This window comes from Vombatus ursinus, unplaced genomic scaffold (assembly GCF_900497805.2).
Source record: "Vombatus ursinus unplaced genomic scaffold, bare-nosed wombat genome assembly UNPS02014286.1, whole genome shotgun sequence".
Lineage (NCBI taxonomy): Eukaryota > Metazoa > Chordata > Mammalia > Diprotodontia > Vombatidae > Vombatus > Vombatus ursinus.
The window spans coordinates 66,317-85,586 of record NW_020954064.1 but is presented as its reverse complement, the minus strand read 5'-3'; the positions used below and the strand labels follow the sequence as shown (position 1 = coordinate 85,586).

Sequence of the window (19,270 nt, the reverse complement as noted above, 5' to 3'; positions counted from 1 at the left end):
TGTCATTATAAGTATAATATTCAAATATATCTACAACACCAAATAATAGAAAGTTTAAAATGATCACAAGTGCACTGTCTATCAGACCATTCACAAGGTTCATTAATTGCACTGAGTTTTCAATCCTTTTATGTCTAAGAAATATAAACTATAGGGCAATTTCTCTCAAATGTACAATCAGAACTCGATGTGCATGCCATTAACAAATGAAAAATGACCCTGACATGAAGAATTTTTCTATTTACTATCATTGCAATGTTGCCTATATTTGAGATGAACATTTGTGCAAATAATTCCTCCTCTGAGTAATGAGACGGCTCCTTTTGAAGGTTTAGAGCCTGGGATTCAATACAATCCTTACAATCCTCGTTATTATGCCCAGTCCTTTTACTTGGCTTTTTTCCTTTCTTTTCATACTATTTTTAAACTTCTTATAGTTGTGGAATCTTAGGAGGCCACATAGTGATTGGACTTGGTTTGGAAATTGTCCTTAGGAGGTCATCACAATGAATTCAGCGATGAAGGCATAGGACTCTCTTCTAAGATATCTCCTAATTGAGGTGTGTGAAATGCACAATATTTCTACTTCCTTTTGTTTGTCTTATGTATCCAATAGGTGGCTTTTTGCTAAGACCTAAGCATGGGAACTCTCTGATAACTATTTCCCTTACTCTCATTCAATTCTTTTCCATCTTGTATGTCAGGTTATTCTTCCCTCAAAGTTCTCCTTTTCACTCCTTCTTCTAATTAAATATCCACGGTTAATTTCTTCATTCTGCTAGAATTTCTTCATTTTGTCTTTATTCTGATCATATTTCTACTCTGCAAATGGAGAAGATACTGCAGTAATTTCATGAGTAAAGTATATCTTGAAAGTGTCAACTGTTAGGGTTTTTCTTTCTTAAAAGCCAATAAAGGGGGGCAGCTTTGTGGCGCAGTGGATAGATCACCGACCCTGGAGTCAGGAGGACCTGAGTTCAAATTCAGCCTCAGACACATAACACTTACTAGCTGTGTGACTCTGGGCAAGTCACTTAACCCCAATTTCCTCATGCAAAAAAATAGCCAAAAAAGGTTGTTACTGATGAATTTTCTGTATGTACAGGGAAGAAGAACTTCAGGCATTTCAAGTGAAATGACTCAAGCATCATGTTTTCCAAGGACTTGGTGAAAGACAAGAGAGCAATTCATCAAATTAGCAGATGACACAGATCTAGAAGGGTTTGATAAAAGATGCCATAAGAAACTCAGGACACTACACATTCTTGAAAGGCTCAAGGATGGCATTGAATCAAGTCACACAAAACTTAATAGTGATAAACATACTCTTCATTCTGCCTTTCTAATCAACAACATAAGAATACTGAGGTGTGGTCACGATTAGAAGAAGTATTTCAGAGTTGTAATGAACTTTGAAGTGATTCATTTTTTAACTTAATAGCATTTTTTCAATTACATGTAAAGATAGTTTTCAACATTCAATTTTGTAAGATTTTGACTTTCAAATTTTTTCCCTCCTTCCCTCCCTCCCATCCTCGGGGACAGTGCCCCAAGACAGCATGCAATCTTGTATAGGTTATATATTTACAATCACATTAAATATATTTCCACATTAGTCATGTTGTGAATGAAGAATCAGAACAAAAGGACAAAACCATGAGAAAGAAAAAACAAATCAAAATAGGATGCTTCAATCAGCATTCAGACTCCAGAGTTCTTTCTCTGGATGTGGATAACATCTTCTATCACAAGGGAATTGTCTTGGATCATTTCATTGCTGAGAAGAACTAAGTCTATCACACTTAATCATCACAGATTGTTGCTGTCACTGTGTACAATTCTGCTGGTTCTGCTCACTTCACTCAGCATCAGTTCATGTAAGTCTTTCTAAGTTTCTCTGAAATCTACCTGCTCATCATTTCTTAAAGCACAATAGTATTCCATCACAAGCATACACCACAGCTTGTTCAGCCATTCTCTACTTGATGGGCATCCCCTCAATTTCCAATTCTTTATCACCAGAAAAAGAGCTGCTTTAAATACTTTTATACATGTGAGTCCTTTTCCCCTTTTTTATGATGTCTTTCTTATACCAACCTAGTAGTGGTATTACTGGATCAAAGAGTATGCACAGTTGTTTTTTTATTAATCAATCAATTTCATTGATCAGTTAAGCAAATGGATAATTAATTAATGAAAATCTTCTACCCCTTAACTTGCCCAGCCCCTCCTCTCTCCAGGTTTCAAGCCTTTCCTCAAGTCTTATCTCTGCTGCTTCTCTCAATCAACCCAGGCAATTTTCTGTTCCAGAGACTCTCAATTTGACTTTATGTCCCCTGCCCAGCCCTGGTTCACACAGGAGCAACTCTCTGGGTAGGTTTTCTGGGTAGGCTCCTTCAAACAATCTTCCCTTAGTACAAACTTTAGCATATCTAAACCAGCACATTAATACTGATTGCTCATGCCCCGAGACAGACTAGGGAACTCTGGAATCAAAAACTATTTGTTTTGTTTTTTTGTTTGTTTGCTTGTTTGTTTTATGCTTCGTTTTTGAAACCGTTGCCTTTTTTTTTCATAATTCTCCTGCATCACTCTTCATTCTTTTCCAATTTTTTTTCTTTTAGCTCTCATATTTGATTTTTTTAAATCTTTTTTGAGCTCTTTCAAAAGGACTTTTTGGATATGAGACCAATTCACATTCCCCTTTGAGGTTTCACATTTGGCCTTGACATTGTTGTCCTCTTCGAGTTTGTGTTTTGATCTTCCCTATCAAGATAGTATTTTTCTATGGTCAGAGTTCTTTTCTGTTTCTTACTCATTTTCAGTCTATTTCATGGCTTTTAAAATTAATCTCTGCTCCGGGGACACAGGGGAGCTATTCCAAGCTTCTTATGCTGGCACTAAGGGGCTAGGTCACTGGATTTTCACACTGGGTCCTCAGGTGCTTGCAGCTTGCCCACTGCAATGGGGTTACTCTATTCTATTCATGTTGGTTGTGGCTGGATTCCAAGGCTTGCAATTGGTCTCCAATTGTCTTAAGATACAGTAACAAAACAGAAGCCATAAATTTGATCTGTTCCTTCCCTCTGCTCTATATTCACTTTCATGTCTCAGAATTCCTAGTTTCATTAAAATTTCAGCTCATTTGACATGAAGTCTTTTCTGCTCCCCCTGAGCTGTTAGTCACTTCCTTCACATAATATTTTATCACCATATCTCTAATATAATCTATTTGTTGCTATATGGACACATTTTCTCTGCCAGCTAGTATGTAATCTCTTTGAGGATATTATTTTTCACTTTTGTCTCTAAGCCCACATGACTTGCAAATGCCTGCATTCTAGTTGAGGCCTCATAAATGTTTCTAAGATGATTGAAATCACTCGTTCATCATTTTAGTCTCTGCTTATTGGGAGCTCCAGTTTCTGTCTTTCAGTTGACTACATTGTGAGTTTGAGACTATTTATTTATGTTCTCTTCCTCATTCTCATTGTTTTCGTTACCGACTTTGACACTGTTCATCACTCTCTCCTCTTGGGTGCTCTCTTCTATCAAGGTTTGATTAGCAGTTTTGCCTTGTTCTCCTCCTCCTTTTCTTACTGCTCCTTCCCTTTCTCCCTTGCTCTATTCTCTTCATATAACACTGCCTACTCTAGGTGTTCCACAGGGATCTATCTCTAACCCACTCTACTACTTTGCTTGGTTATCTTATCAACTTCTATAACTTACATAGCATCTCTTTGCTGATGATTCTCATATATACCTGTTCTGGCACAAACTCTCTGCTGATCTCACATCTCATATCACCGACTGCTTTTATTTTTTAATTAATTTCTTTTTAGTTCTCAACATTCACTTCCATAAGCTTTGGAGTTTTAAATTTTCTACCTCTCCCTTCCCTGCTCCCTCCCCAAGACAGTGTGCAATCTGATATAGGCTCTACATATACATATCTATCAAACATATTTTCATATTAGCCATGTTGTACAAAAGAATTAGAACCAATAGGAGGAACCATGAGAAAGAAGAAACAAAACCAAACAGAAGAAAGAAAAAAGAGCAAAGAGTATGTGTCAATCTGCAATCAGACTCCATGGTTCTTTCTCTGGATGTGGATAGTATTGTCTATCATGAGTCTTTTGGAAATGGCTTAGATCCTTGTATTGCTGAGAAGAGCTAAGTCTATCAAATTAACAGTGAACAATGTGACTGTTACTTTGTACAATGTTTTCTTGGTTCTGCTCACTTCAGTCACCATCAGTCCATACAAGTCTTTCCAGGTTTTTCTAAAGTCATCCTGCTCATAATTTCTTATAGCATAATAGTATTCAGTTGTCTTAGTTTCAATTTTATTAATCTCTCCTTTGGTTTTCAGCATTTCTAATTTTGTATTTAATTGGGGGTTTTTAATTTGTTCTTTTTCTTGCTTTTTTCGTTGCATGCCCAATTCATTGATCTCTTCTTTCTTTATGTTGTTCATGAAAGCATTTAGAGATAGAAAAGTTCCCCTAAGAATCACTTTCCCTGCATCCCATAAGTTTTGGTAAGTTGTCTCATTACTGTCATTCTCTTGGTTGAAGTTATTATTTCTATGATTTGTTTTTTGACCCACTCATTCTTTAGGATTAGATTATTTAGCTTCCAATTAATTTTTAGTCTATCTTTCCACAACCCTTTAGTAGAGGTATTTTTATTGCATCATGATCTGAAAAGGATACATTTAATATTTCTGCCTTTCTGCATTGGATTATGAGGTTTTTGTGCCCTAGTACATGATCAATTTTTGTGCAGGTGCCATGTACCACGGAGAAAAAGGTATATTCCTTTCTATCCCCATCAAGTTTTCTCCAGAGGTCTACCATATCTAACTTTTCTGAAATCCTATTCGCTTTCTTAACTTCTTGTTTATTTTGTGGTTAGATTTGTCTAGTTCAGAGAAGGGGAGGTTCAGGTCCCCCACTAGTGTAGTTTTGCTATCTATTTCTTCCTGTAACACCCTGATCTTCTCTTCTAAATATTTTAATGCTATACCACTTCCATATATGGTTAGTAATGATATTCATTGTCTATGGTGCCTTTTAGCAAGATTTAGTTTCCTTCCTTATCTCTTTTAATAAGATCCTTTTTTTGCTTTTGCTTTGTCTGAGATCAGGATTGCTACTCCTGCTTTTTTTTTTTACTTCAGCTGCAGCATAATATATTCTACTCCAGTCTTTTTCCTTTACACTGTGTGTATCCCTGTTCCAAATGTATTTCTTGTAAACAACATATTGTAGGATTATGGTTTTTAATACATTCTGCTATCCACTTCCATTTCATGGGAGACATCAACTGCCTTTTTGATAAAGGACCAGTGAACAGCTTAAGTTCTGTACATCCAAAATGGAAATCATTTTCTTTTGCCCCTAAAATCTTGCCCTCCTACTTTCCCTATTACTGTCATGGGCAAAATCATCCTCTAATGCCCTCTGGCTCCCAGCCTTGCAGTGATCCAACATTCTTCTTTATCCCTCTCCCCACTTATCCAAGCTGTTGCCAAAGGCTGTCAATTTCAGCTTGGCAAGGTCTCTTAAATATATAACTTCTTCTCTGTATGTCTGTGTGCCTCTTCCTTTTTCTGTCTCTCTGTCTCTGTCTTTCTTTCTCTGTCTATCTCTGTCTGTCTGTCTCTCTCTGCCTTTCTGTTTGCATGTTTTCTTTCCCATTAAGATGTAACCTCCTTAACAACAGGACTTTTTTTGTTGTTTTTGTATCCTTACTATATAGCACAGTACCTGGCACATAGTAGGCACTTTAGTAAGTGTGGATTTATTGATTCCCTGGTTCTCAGTTATCCAGCTTTTAACAGAGCAATATTGTGTCCTTACTTGAAAAGGATAGGAAGATGAACTGCATCCAATAAATATGTCTTGAAATTCTAAATCTTGAGAATCTTTTTGCTTTACCTCAGGTAGTTATTTTAGCAAGGATGAGATCAATACTTCTCCTTGAATCTTTCAATGTTACCCATTTCATTTTCCTGAAAATCCTAATTTTGAAATACATGTATTCCATTTTTACCCCAACATAGAATCTTAAAAATCTTTACAACATATCTAAAATCTATGTTAACACTATATTTCACTAATCCCAGCTAATATGTTTTGCATGGTGAAGGGGGTCATTGAATATATCTCCAAATTGAAAGTTTAGAATTAGAAGTTCCTCATTCTATATTTGCATAAGATAAAAAATCAGACAGCTTGGTTTGTTCAGTTCCATTTTAAGAATAGATATATTGTAATGTCTAAAGCACATCATCATTTCTTTGTGTGTGTGTGTGTGTGTCCTTGAAAGGATTTTGAAGGATATTTACTTAAAGTCCCTCATTTTACAGATGTGGAGGTTGATGTTCATGGATGTCAAATAATTTGTCCAGGACCACCCTGTTAGCAAATGTTAGAGGCAAGATTTAACATAGGACTTCCTGACTCCATGTCCAACAGTCCATCTGCTATGACTACTTGTTCTTTTTACACATACAGAGTTTGCCTTGTTCTTTATATTTTTCTCTCACTTTAGTACATTGCGCAAATATTACCAACATATCCTCACTTTCCAATTTGCTGTGGATGAGATCAACAAGAACCCCAATTTGCTGCCGAACATAACCTTGGGATATCAGTTGCTCAATAACTTTCATCTAAACAGTCTAGCTGTGGAGAGCTCCTTGATATGGCTGTCACGGATGGGTCCAACTGTCCCTAACTATAGCTGTGGCAGGCAGCCCAATTCAGTGGCTATCATTGGAGGGATGTCATCCACATTGTCCATGGCCATGGCCACCATTTTAAAACTTTATAAAGTTCCACAGGTAAGGGAGCACAATACTGTGACTCATTTTCATCCAATATGTTCTTTGTATTTAAAACAGCAAACTCTTTCTAATCTGCTCTGGTGCAGTGTTAGTGAGTCAATAAACAAGTAATAAGAAGTTCTAGTTACTATTCTGACAAAAGAAGACACAAAAAAAGAGTAAAACAGAGTTGTGAGTATCTCTCCCGTAGCGCGACCTCTCAGGCCACACGCTGCCCCTCCTCCCGCCGCCGCCGCCGCCATGCCCCGAAAAATCGAGGAAATAAAAGACTTCCTGCTGACAGCCAGGTGACAAGATGCCAAATCTGTCAAGATCAAGAAAAACAAGGAAAACGTGAAGTTTAAGATTCGCTGCAACAGGTAGCTGTACACACTGGTCATCACAGACAAAGAGAAAGCAGAGAAACTTAAAACAGTCCCTGCCTCCTGGTTTGGCTGTGAAGGAGCTGAAGTGAAGGAATCATTCAATATTCCACCTGTATTAAAATGAAGGGGAAAAAAAAGGAAAAAAAAGAGTAAAACAGTCCCTTCCATCAGGGAACTCATTCTGTCCTCTAGGTGAGATGGTGCTATATTGGTTTAACTCTGATGATTTTGAACCAAGTAAAAATCTGGCTAACTAATGATCACTACACCACCCACTAGGAGTTTATATTTGTATGGAATTCAAAATATTTTAGAGGGAAGAAATATTTCTTTTTGCCTTACCTCAGAAAATTCCCAGGAAAAGGGCTTTGTTTCTTTTCATTCTAAAATTGATTTGTTATATTTCCCCTAAAAGAATGAATCTCTAGACCTTTCCTTTAGCAGTTGGTGCTACCAGGAATCATCTAATTCTGTGTTTAGAGTGATCTTCCAATATGGGCTGATAATGTGCCACCTTCCTGCATCTGTACCTGATTTGCAAAATTTATGATGTATTCCTTCAGAACAGAAATAATTTATATATTCAATTCAAGTTATTTCTAAGAAATATTTTAAATTATATGTATGTATGTATAGATAGATGTATAGATAGACAGATAGATAGATGGCACAGGGTGATTTGAAGATGAAGGGGTGATATCTGGAGAATAAAATTTAGAGGTTAAAGAAGATTATACTGGGAGAAGGAGAAAGGGAGAGGTGGAATGGGGTAAATTATCTCACATAGAACAGACAAGAAAAGGTTTTTACAATGGAAGATAAGTGGGGGAAGGTGGGAGGGAATGAGTGAATCTTATCCTCATAGTATTTGGCTTAAGGAAGGAATAACATTCACACTCAATTGGGTATGGAAAGCTATCTTACCCTACAGGAAAATAGGGCAAAAAGAGATAAGGGGGGTCAGATGATAAGGGGAGGGCAGATTAGGGGAGAGGGTAATCAGAAACAAACACTTCTGAGGAGGGACAGGGTCAAAAGAGAGAATAAAATAATAGAATAAATGGGGGTAGGGATAGGATGAAGGGAAATATAGTTAGTTTTTCACAACATAACTACTATGGAAGTGTTTTGCATGGCTACATATGTATAACCTGTATCGAGTTGCTTGCCTTCTCAGTGAGGGTGGGTGGGGAAGGAGGAAGGGAGAAAATTTGGAACCCAAAGTTTTAAAAACAAATGTTAAAATTTGTTTTCATATGTAGCTGGGAAATAAGACATACAGGAAATGGAGTATAGAAATCTATCCTGCCCTACAGGAAAATAGGAGAAGGGGATAAGAGAAGGGAGGGGATCAAAAGGAGGGCAGATTAGAGGAAAGGGTATTCAGAATGCACACTGTCTTGGGGTGGGGGAGGGACGAGATGGGGAGAAAATTTAGAACTCAAAATCTTGTGGAAGTGAATGTTGAAAACTAAAAATAAATAAATTAATAAAAAAGAAGAAAAAAAGAAATAATTTTTTATCAAGTGAATGTTAGTAGCAATTGTTTCTGTTTTGTTTAGAAACACTCATGGTCTTCCCCTCGCAGATCTATATTTTTGACTAGGTAAAGAGGACATTCTCTGCTTCATTTGTTACTAAGCCTTAATTACTGAACAGGCATTGCCCCAGTCAAACTGAAACCTTTTAAGGACCTTAGTTTAAAAAGGCTAAGGTCCCCCACTGCATCCAGAGCCATCTCCAGTCATCCTGATCTACATCTCCCCAATGGATCCCGATAGCCACAAAGAAGAAAGTGAGACTGGTTACTTTACACAGCTCTCCCTACTTTAAAATCCAATTCACTTCCTTGTCAAGGAATCACCTCCCTGATGTCATGGTCCTCTTTGAGAATGAATAAACAAACAACAGCAGCACTGTGGTACACACCAGACATACAGATATATTTACTATAACTGCAGTTCTTGACCTCAAAAATGTTATGCCCTGGTTATCCTAGGGGCTAACACATCAAAGGAGATTTAAATGTAAGGATTTTCCATAAGATATAGGTATTTACAAAAGGAATGGTGGAGAAGAATTCTGGAAAGTTAAGTGTTATACGTTCTAGGAGTAAGTAACCTATCAGTGGAAGTGGTGGCAGAGGCAAACTGACCTTCCAGGGTGAGAAATCTCTTTAGTAAGAAATCTCCTGCTTAGGTCCACAAGGTATCCAGTTGAGAGGATAAAGAGGAAAGGTACTATGAGTTCAGTAGAGTTCTTGTCAAAATGCCAGAAGAGCTAAGAGAGGGGGAAAAGTCTTTATATGAATCACTTCCTAGGAAATTCTGAATCATCAAGGTCCAAACTGTCTTCCAAAGTTGCACGGGTTGAAATGGTAGTTGGTAGAAAAAGTCTCCTCATGCTTAATGGACTTAGTTTTAATGGCCACTCCCCTTCACCCTCCATTAAACTCAGGTATATAATGAAATCAATTCTTGAAATTCTTGTGTTCTCAAAGGAGAACCAGTAAGTCTGTCTTGTACTTAGTTCACAATTCTTCATGTACCTAAACATATTGTGCTTCTTTCTGTAAAATTTGTGAATAAGTATCTAGACAGAGGATAGAATAATTTTTGAAATTTTAAGTATTGAAAGGTTAAAAGTTTCATCATTGGTCCCTTTATCCCCTAGACTTGGTAGCAGAGACAATAGTAGTAGCCAAACCACATCTTGGACCTAATCCAGCTGTGGTTTCACCTGTTAACCAAGAAAAGACCCACTTCAAAGAGTTAGTTGATCTAAGTAAGGGAGTCACCAGTCCAAAAATGTTTTGTATGCAAAAATATTCTTTCTCCTCATCCCTTTAGAAGATTCCTTCTCACCACTAAGTGGCCTTTGTAGCCTGGAACTTCGCACAACCCTTAGAGTTCTCTTGGCCTTTGGACAGTTCCTACCAGACTTTCATTTTGAAAAGGTCTCCAGATCAAGCATCCTTCATTATCTCAACTCTTCATCTGAATCTCTGGATTTCCACATTATGCCCAAAACCAAAAAGAATCTTCTCCCTGCCCCTCTCCTCATTTTTCTATGCTTTTGTAGGGGTTATCTATCCCCCATTATAGGACCTAAGCACATTGACTCTTTTTCTTTTTTTTTTTGTAGTTGTCCCAAGTTCTTAGCACAGTGTCAGGCCAAAAAATGACCATTTTAAAAAGATGTGTGTTGACTTTTTAGCAAGTCCACAGATTGATTTCTGGTTGTTTCAACAGATGAAGAGATGATATCTAAAAAAATAAAATTAAGGTATGAGAGAGGAATGTACTAGGAGAAGGAGAAAGGGAGAAGTAAAATGGGGTAAATTATCTCACACATAAAAGGGGCAAGAAAAAGCTTTTACAGTGGAAGGGAAGAAAGGGAAGGTGAGACAGAATGAGTGAATTTTACTCTCATCAGATTTGACTTAAGGAGGAAATAGCACACACACTAATTTGCATATGGAAATCTATCTTACCCTACAGGGAGTAGGGGGGGTAAGAGGATAAAAGAGGGAAGGGTAATAGAAGGGAGGGCCAATTTGGGAACGGTACAATTAGAAGCAAACACTTTTGAGGAGGGACAGGGTCAAAGAAGAGAACAGAATAAATGGGGGGCACAGGATAAGATGGAGGAAAATATACTTAGTCTTTCTCAACATGACTATTACGGATGTATTTTGCATGACTACACATGTATAGCCTATATCAAATTGCTTGCCTTCTCAATGAGGATGGGTGGGAAGGGAGCAAGGGAGAGAATTTGTGACTCAAAGTTTAAAAATGAATATTAAAAATTATGTCTCCCATGTCATACAATCAATTCCAAAGTTCTTAAGAAAGATATTGAGCTGGGCAGCTAGGTGGTGCAGTGGATAGAGTACAAGTCCTGGATTCAGGAGGACCTGAGTTCAAATCCAGCCTCAGACACATAACACTTACTAGCTGTGTGACCCTGGGCAAGTCACTTAACCCCATTGCCTAGCCAAAAAAAAAAAAAAAAAAAAGAGAGAGACAGAGAGAGAGAGGGATTGAGCATGTCCTAGTATCACTTCTTCTGACCATCATGTGAATACTTGCCCTGTGTGAGTTCTCCATAAAACAGTCTTTTTGCAAGTGGATGTTTGGCATTCAAACAATGTGGCCAGCACATTGGAGTTGTACCCTCTGTAGTAGAGTTTGAATGCTTGGCAGTTTAGTTCAAGAAAGGACCTCACTGTCTGGTATCTTATCCTGCCAGGTGATCTTCAGAATCTTCTTAAGACAATTCAAATAAAAGTGATTCAGTTTGCTGGCATGAAGTTTGTAAACCGTCCAGGGTTCACAGGCACACAACAATGAGGTCACCACAACAGCTCTGTAGACCTTCAGTTTGGTAGTCAGTCTAATAACTCTTCTCTCCCACACTTTCCTTCAGAGCCTCTCACACATTGAGCTAGCTCTGGCAATGTGTGTGTAAACTCCATTATCAATGTGTGCCTTGTATAATGCCAAGTTAAGTGAACTTATCCACAGCATTCAAGTCTTGCTCTAACTGATGGTTCCATGTATGGATGCTGTGGTGCTGGCTGATGGAGCACCTGTGTTTTCCTGGTGTTAATTGGCCAAAATTAGTACAAGCAACAGAAAATAGATCCATACTTTGCTGAATCTCTTCTCCAGAGGCTGCATGGAGTGCACAATCATTTCAGAACAAAAAATCATGCACCAACACTCCATCCACTTTGGTCTTGGCTTGTAGACTTTTGAAGTTGAGGAATATACCAACATGGATGAAAATATCTTGCTAAAAAGCATTCAATAAGACATAGCCTTGTTTCACTCCATTGGTAACTGGGAAAGCGAGAGAGTGTCATTCATTATTCAGAACAAAGGCAAGCATGCCATTGTGAAATTGACATACAGTATTAATGAACTTCTCCAGGCAACCAAATTTTGACATAATTTTCCATAAGCCCTCATGACTGACAGCATCAAAAGCCTTGGTCATATCTACAAATGTGGTGTACAGGCCTCTGTTCTGCTCCTTGCATTTCTCCTGGACTTGTTGGGCAGCAAATACCCTATCCATCATTACTCAGCCCTTTCTGAAGCTGCACTGGCTCTCGGGTAGATGAGCATCTTCCAGGTGAAGGATCAGCTTATTAAGATCAACTCTGTTAAGAATCTTGCCAACAGTGACTAAGAGAGAGACGCCCACCCTGTGATTGTCACAGGACAATCTATTTCCTTTACCTTTCTAGAGATGGACAATGAATGCAGCCTTGAACTCCGGGGATAATATCCTCTTGCAATATCACCAGGAAAATTTTGGAATGGAATCAACATGAGGTGCTTTGCCACAGGAAAGGAGTCTAATGGCATTCAAAACTCCTTCAGCTATAACTTCAGCTAGGAAGGGACTGATGTCAACCTGTGGTGAACAGGCAATGGCCTCAACATTGATTGATGACAATCTGTTGAGAATGCTATGGATGCACTCATTTCATCTCTCTAGGATCATGTCTTTATCATTATCGATGTGGCTCCATCAGCAATGAGTAGTTGAGATGTACCACAGGACTTTGGCCCATAAATAGCCTTCAGGGCATCGTAAAAGTGCTTTGGATTGTTGCTATCAACATAAAACTGAATTTTCTCTGCTTTCTTACCGATTCAAGAATCCTGCATCTTTCTAAGCTTTGCTTGTACCTCACTTTTGATGGAATTAAATGCTGCCTTACTAGAGACTGATGAACTATCCTGCTGGTAAGCCCTGTGGAATTCTCATTTTTCATTTAACAGCTCCTGAATTTCCCCGTCATTTTCATCAAAATAGTCTTGATATTTGTAAGAGTTCTAACCCAGATGAGAAAATGCAGTGCTGTATACCAAATCTCTGAAAGCTGCCCACTCCTTTTCTGCTTCACTGTTGTCAACTGTGTGTTGGCCCAACTTTCCTTTCAAGTTAGCAACAAACTGTTCCCTCTCAGAGAAGAGCTCTAATCTGCTGGCATTAATTCTTCTGGTAGTCATTTTGCCTTGCGGAAGCTGCTTTTGTTAAATGTAAATGTTTAACTTAGAGAGGATAAGTCTAAGATCAGTCCAGCACTCTGTGCCACACATTGCCTTAGTTATTCTCATATCCTGTCTGTCTCTTCTCCTTACTATCCCATAGCCTCTTAAATGCCAATTTTGAGTTTGGGCTAGAGAATTTTTCCTTCTAGAATGAGCCCTGGGGCACAATTCTTGGCATCAGAGAAATTTCATTCTCCCTGGAACCATGACAGAAGTATAATGCATGTCATAGAAATACTTGGTAAAGGAATTGTTGATGTTTGGGTTGAAGAAGAGGGGAGATGAATTGGAGAGGACATGTACCTATGCTCAAATATTTACATAACAGCTTCATGCAGGAGATACTAAAATGTTCTAGTTGAATCAACATGAAAAAAAATAGGATGAATGAGTCAATGTTTCAAAGAAGCTGACTCAGTTACAAAATTAAGATAAAAAGTGTAATTGGTTGATTTGTCTAAAAGGGGAATGGTCTTTTGGGAGGTACCTGAGTTTTCCCTCATTGAAAAGTTTCAAGTAGAGACTTAGTAATTGCTTTATGGAGATATTGGAGAAAAGGTTCTTGATCAGCTTCAGTTTTAGAATTTCATTCACACTGTTACATTTCATAATAGATTAATTTTGTGACCTATATTACAAATTAAAATTAGTAAGCATTTATCATTTATTATTTATTTATTACAGCTGCTCTGTGTAAGCCATTCATAGCTGCTTGATATACAAATGTATTGGAGGATAAATTCCTACTCTGAAGGAACTTGAATCACCATTCCAGTCTTAATTCTTTTTCATTTAGATCACCTATGGCCTATTTGGTGTTCTTCCTACTGATAAGATTCAATATCTGTATGTCTATCAGATGGGCATCAGGGAATCTGCTCTTCACCACACATTCATCTAATTGATGCTCCATTTTGGCTAGACTTGGGTGGGAGTGGTACTTTCAGATAATGAGAGAGGTGAAAATTTCTTCAGTGATCTGAAAGAGGAGATGGTCAGGAATGGTCTGTGTGTAGCCTTTAAGGAAAGAGTGTCCCCAAATGTTGCATTTGATGAGCATTATAATCTCACTTCTAGGATCATTGCATCATCAAATGTGATTTTCATCTATGGAGATACAGACTCCCTTCAACAACTTGTGTTTGCATTTGTTAATTACGTACTTTATGGGAAGATGTTGGTTGCCACCACTTCTTGGGATTTTTCTTTTGATTCTAGTTTTAAATACCTTGCCCATTTTCATGGTATAATACTATTTTCTCATTCCCAGATGGAGATTCTTGGTTTCACAGATTTTGTAAGAAACCAGAATTCCGGTGTGAACCCTGGGGACATTTTCCTAAAGGCTTTCTTGGAATCAGCTTTTAAGTGCAGAATTTCAGACAAAAGTCACATAAAAATATTACACTTTATCTGCTCAGAAAGTGTTTCCTTCACAAATTTACATAATATGAAATTTGACACGATCATTATGGAACTGAGTTCTAATGTTTACAATGCAGTATATTTATTGGCACATGCTCTCCATCAGATGCTCCAGTCTGAGGCAAAAGATACATCAGAATTTGGAAGTAACCCAGAACTTTCTTGGAAGGTAACATTCCTCTTCCACTCCTGGGCCTTAGCACAGGGTACTCACAACATTCATTTGTTAGTTGTCTGTTCTATAGATGATGCAGCAGTGACCTGAGTCAACAGTACTACCTCATGTTCCCCAACACTTTGTCCTGCCTTTTTTTATTTGTTCTTACTTTGAATTCTGGGGGAAAGCAATGAAATTACCTCATATGATAGGTTGCTATAGCAACCTTGGTGAAGTTGTTGGTGTTCTTCCTTTTACACATCTCTTTGGGCATGAGTCAATGTGACAGGACAGTTTCATTAAATTGGTTCCATTTTAGCCCCTTTACAGTTGCCTAGTTCACAACATTGCAAATGCCAAGGTGCTTTGTGGGAATTTCTAATCGATCAATTTTAATTTCTATCAACATCTATAGCTGAGCAGCATACTTTACTTGATATTTGTACACGAGTACACTTGCTTCAATAATGCATTCATTTTTTTTTAAATGTAGAGGAATTCTTTATTGGCAACTGTATCCTAGATATGATGATTTTTAATGCTTGAAGGAATTGATTGCTATGGCAGAAACGTTCAGAAACTTGGCACATAGGGAATGAACATATCCTAGTATAGTTTACAATACAAGAGTGGACATCTGGATACAGAACGATCAGCATTCTAGATTTGAGAGAGCATGTTTCAAACATCTCAATGAGAAAATGCCTGCAGTTTGAAATTCTATGAGATCAGTTATCCCAGGATAGATAGGAAGTTCTAAGATAGTAATTCAGTAGTCAAAAAGAGAAATGATTTCAATGAGGAAGAAAAAGAGGACTTGTTTTTATACAGTAATGATGAGGCTCCAAAAGCTCAGCCACCAAGTCAGATGTATACATCATATGTACAGGAGAAGGAACAATGGGCATGTAAGATATTAATAAGATAAAACATGAAATAGTCCTGTAAGAATAGTACCAAGAGAATCAAAGATCAAATTTATCTGAGTTTGCTGAAGAAATGAGGTTAATAGGAAAAGTTAGTATTTTGACTTCTTACACATTTTAGATTGTTTGAAAAAAGGGTGACTGAAGAATAAATTAGAACATACCTCTGAATGGTTAGAAACATGATCATTGAAAATAGAAAAATGGGGGGCAGAGCGAATATGGCAGAGTAAAAGCAGTGACTTGCTTGAGCTCTCCCCTAAACCACTCCAAATACCTGTAAAAAATGGCTCTAAACAAATTCTTAAGCAGCAGAACCCACAAAAAGACAGAGTGAAACAAATTTACAGCCCAAGACAGACTGGATGGTTGATCAGAAAGGTTTATCATGCTGGGTTGTGAGAGGATTGCAGTTCCGCATGGGCCCTCAGGCAAGGCCAGCCTCAGCGAACCTGGAGCAGGCCTCAGAGGACTGAATCACGGGCAGCTGGGGCAGTTTCCAGACTTTTCAACCCACGAACGCCAAAGACAACTTAGAAGGGCAGTGGGAAAAGTCTGCATCTGTGGTGAGAGAGAAGCATCTCAGCCCCAGTCTCCGATGCCCAGCCCCGAGGTTGCAGCTGCTTCCAGAGATTCCAGCCCAGAGACTGAGGGGAAATGGAGCAGTTGATCAGAGGGGGATGGCAGGGATCTCTTTGCTGGTGCTTTGGCAGGATTCTCTTGTTTTGCCTGTGCTTTGATCTGGGTGGTAGTTCTAGATGGCGGTCACAGGGGAAAGAAAAGTACTGGCATGATGGAGCCTATGGTCATGGTGGAGAGGGAATCCTCCTCACAGTTCCAAGGCAGAAAAGAGTGCTTGTCATCACTCACAGGCCAAGAAAGGAATAAACACCTCGCCTCTTATCATACCCCCTTGGAAGAACTGAAAATTTACATGTCCCTAGAAGTATCTTTGAAAACAGTTGCACAAAACCCCTGAAGCTTGGGACAGTACATTCTCCACACTGGAAGCAGACCCCTACCTTAACAAAAAGTTTAAAACTCAAGTAATTGACTGGGATCATGAATAAAAAAAGGTTCAAAAAAGTCAGACCATAGAATATTTCTTTGGTAATAAATATCAAAACATACAACCAGAAGAAGACAACAAAGTCAAAGTTCCTACATCCAAAGCCTCCAAGAAAAATAGGAATCAGTCTCAGGCTATGGAAGAGCTCAAAAAGGAGTTTGAGAAACAAGTAAGAGAAGTAAAGGAAAAACTGGGAAAAGAAATGAGAGTGATACAAGAATCATGAAAAACAAGTCAACAGTTTGCTAAAAGAGACCCAAAAAAATACTGAAGAAAATAACACCTTAAAAAATAAGTTAACCCAAATGGCAAAAGTGGTCCAAAAAGCCAATGAGGAGGAGAATGCCCTAAAAAGCAAAATTGGTGAAATGGAAAAGGAAGTCCAAAAGATTACTGAAGAAAATTCTTCTTTAAAAATTAGAATGGAGTGATTGGAAGCTAATGACTTTATGAGAAATCAAGACACTGTAAAACAAATCCAAAAGAATGAAAAAATAGAAAACAATGTGAAATATCTCAGTGGAAAAACAACTGACCTGGAAAATAGATCAGGAGAGATAATTTAAAAATTATTGGACTATCTGAAAGCCATGATCAAAAAAAAAAAGAGCCTAGACATCATCTTTCAAGAAATTATCGAGGAAAACTGTCCTGACATTTTAGAACCAGAGGATAAAATAGAAATTGAAAGAATCCACCAATCACCTTCTGAAAGAGATCCCCAAAGGAAAACTCCTAGAAATATTGTAGCCAAATTCCAGAGTTCCCAGGTCAAGGAGAAAATATTGCAAGCAGAGAGAAAGAAACAATTCAAGTATTATGGAGCCACAGTCAGGATAGTGCAATATTTAGCAACTTCTACATTAAGGGACCACAGGGCATGGAATATAATATTCCAGAGGGCAAAGGAGATAGGATTACAGCCAAGAATCACTTGCCCAGCAAAACTGAGTATAATCCTTCAGGGAGAAAAAATGGTCATTCAGTGAAATAGGGGACTTTCAAGCATTCTTGATGAAAAGACCAGAGCTGAATAGAATATTTGACTTTCAAATACAAGATTCAAGTGAAACATGAAGAGGTAAACAGGAAAGAGAAATCATAAGAGACTGATTAAGGTTGAACTGTTTATATTCCTGCATGGAAAGATGATATTTGTTAACTCATGAGACTTTTTTCAGTATTAGGGTAATTGGAGGGAAAAATTATATGTATGTATATAGGTAGATAGATAAATAGATAGCACAAGGTGAGTTGAAGATGAAGGGGTGATATCTGGAGAACAAAATTAAGGGGTGAGAGAGGATTATACTGGGAGAATGAGAAAGAGAGAGACAGAATGGGGAAAATTATCTCACATGAAACAGACAAAAAGAAGGCTTTTACAGTGGAGGGGAAACAGGGGAAGGGGAAAGGGAATGAGTGAATCATAGGATTTGGCTTAAGGAGGGAATAACATACACACTCAATTGGGTATGGAAATGTATCTTAGCCTACAGGAAAATGGGGGGGGGAAGGGGACAAGAAGCAGGGGGATGATAGAGGGGAGGGCAGATTGGGGGAGGGAGTAATCAGAAGCAAACACTTCTGAGGAGGGAAAGGGTCAAAATAGAGAATAGAATAAATGGGGGGCAGGAGAGGATAAAGGGAAATATACTTAGTTTTGCACAATATGACTACTATGGAAGTGTTTTGCATTACAACACATGTATAACCAGTAAAAAGACAAAAGAGAGGGAAAAAGAAAATAGAAAAATGGCCACTCAATTATTATTTCTTCATTTTATCTTCCACTTCCACTCAGAATGAGTTTTGTAATGGAATAAAAAAAAGAAACACTTAATAAGGAACTGCTTTGTCTGGGTCCGAATAAGGTAATGAGATATCTGTAGCCAATTTCTCAGTTAGCAAAATGAGCTAAGTAAATGATAGTCCAACTAGAGCAAATATTGATGTAGGCCAAGTCCAAAAATTGGATCAACTAAATATAGCTTTTGAGGGCATTTGAGAATTTGGGTCTGTACTCATAAATCAGAGGGAGAAGTTTCAGCCTTTTGTTAACTGGCTCTTTTATTGTTTTAATGATTTTTTTTTCATTTTTTAGAACCAGGTAACTCTGATAATTGACATAGTGCTAGGTCTAGAGTCAGGATGAACTCAATTAAAATCTAGCCTCTTAATAGCTGTGTTATCTTGGGTAAGCTATTTACCTTCTATTTGGAAAAACAATTATTATTTGTATCATAATTATCATTTATAAAATAATTCCTAAGAGTATAATATTATGTAATTACATAATATATATAATGTAAAATACATGAGAAAATGTATCATTGTATAATAATAATACAAATAGCACGTTCTACCTCTTCCATTTCTATTACTACTTCTACTACTATTA

General features: G+C 37.8%; 1 protein-coding gene and 1 pseudogene across 1 annotated transcript in view; both read left to right on the top strand.

Moving 5' to 3' along the window:
• Positions 1-2,329: 2,329 nt before the first annotated feature.
• The window catches only part of LOC114042180 (vomeronasal type-2 receptor 26-like), a 59,689-nt gene continuing 42,748 nt past the window's right edge, over positions 2,330-19,270 (top strand). Inside the window, 3 exon segments of the mRNA XM_027860847.1 lie at positions 2,330-2,373; positions 6,562-6,853; positions 14,089-14,509. Of these exon segments, the coding sequence (XP_027716648.1) occupies positions 2,330-2,373; positions 6,562-6,853; positions 14,089-14,509 (757 nt within the window).
• Positions 7,059-7,310, top strand: LOC114042179 (annotated as a pseudogene).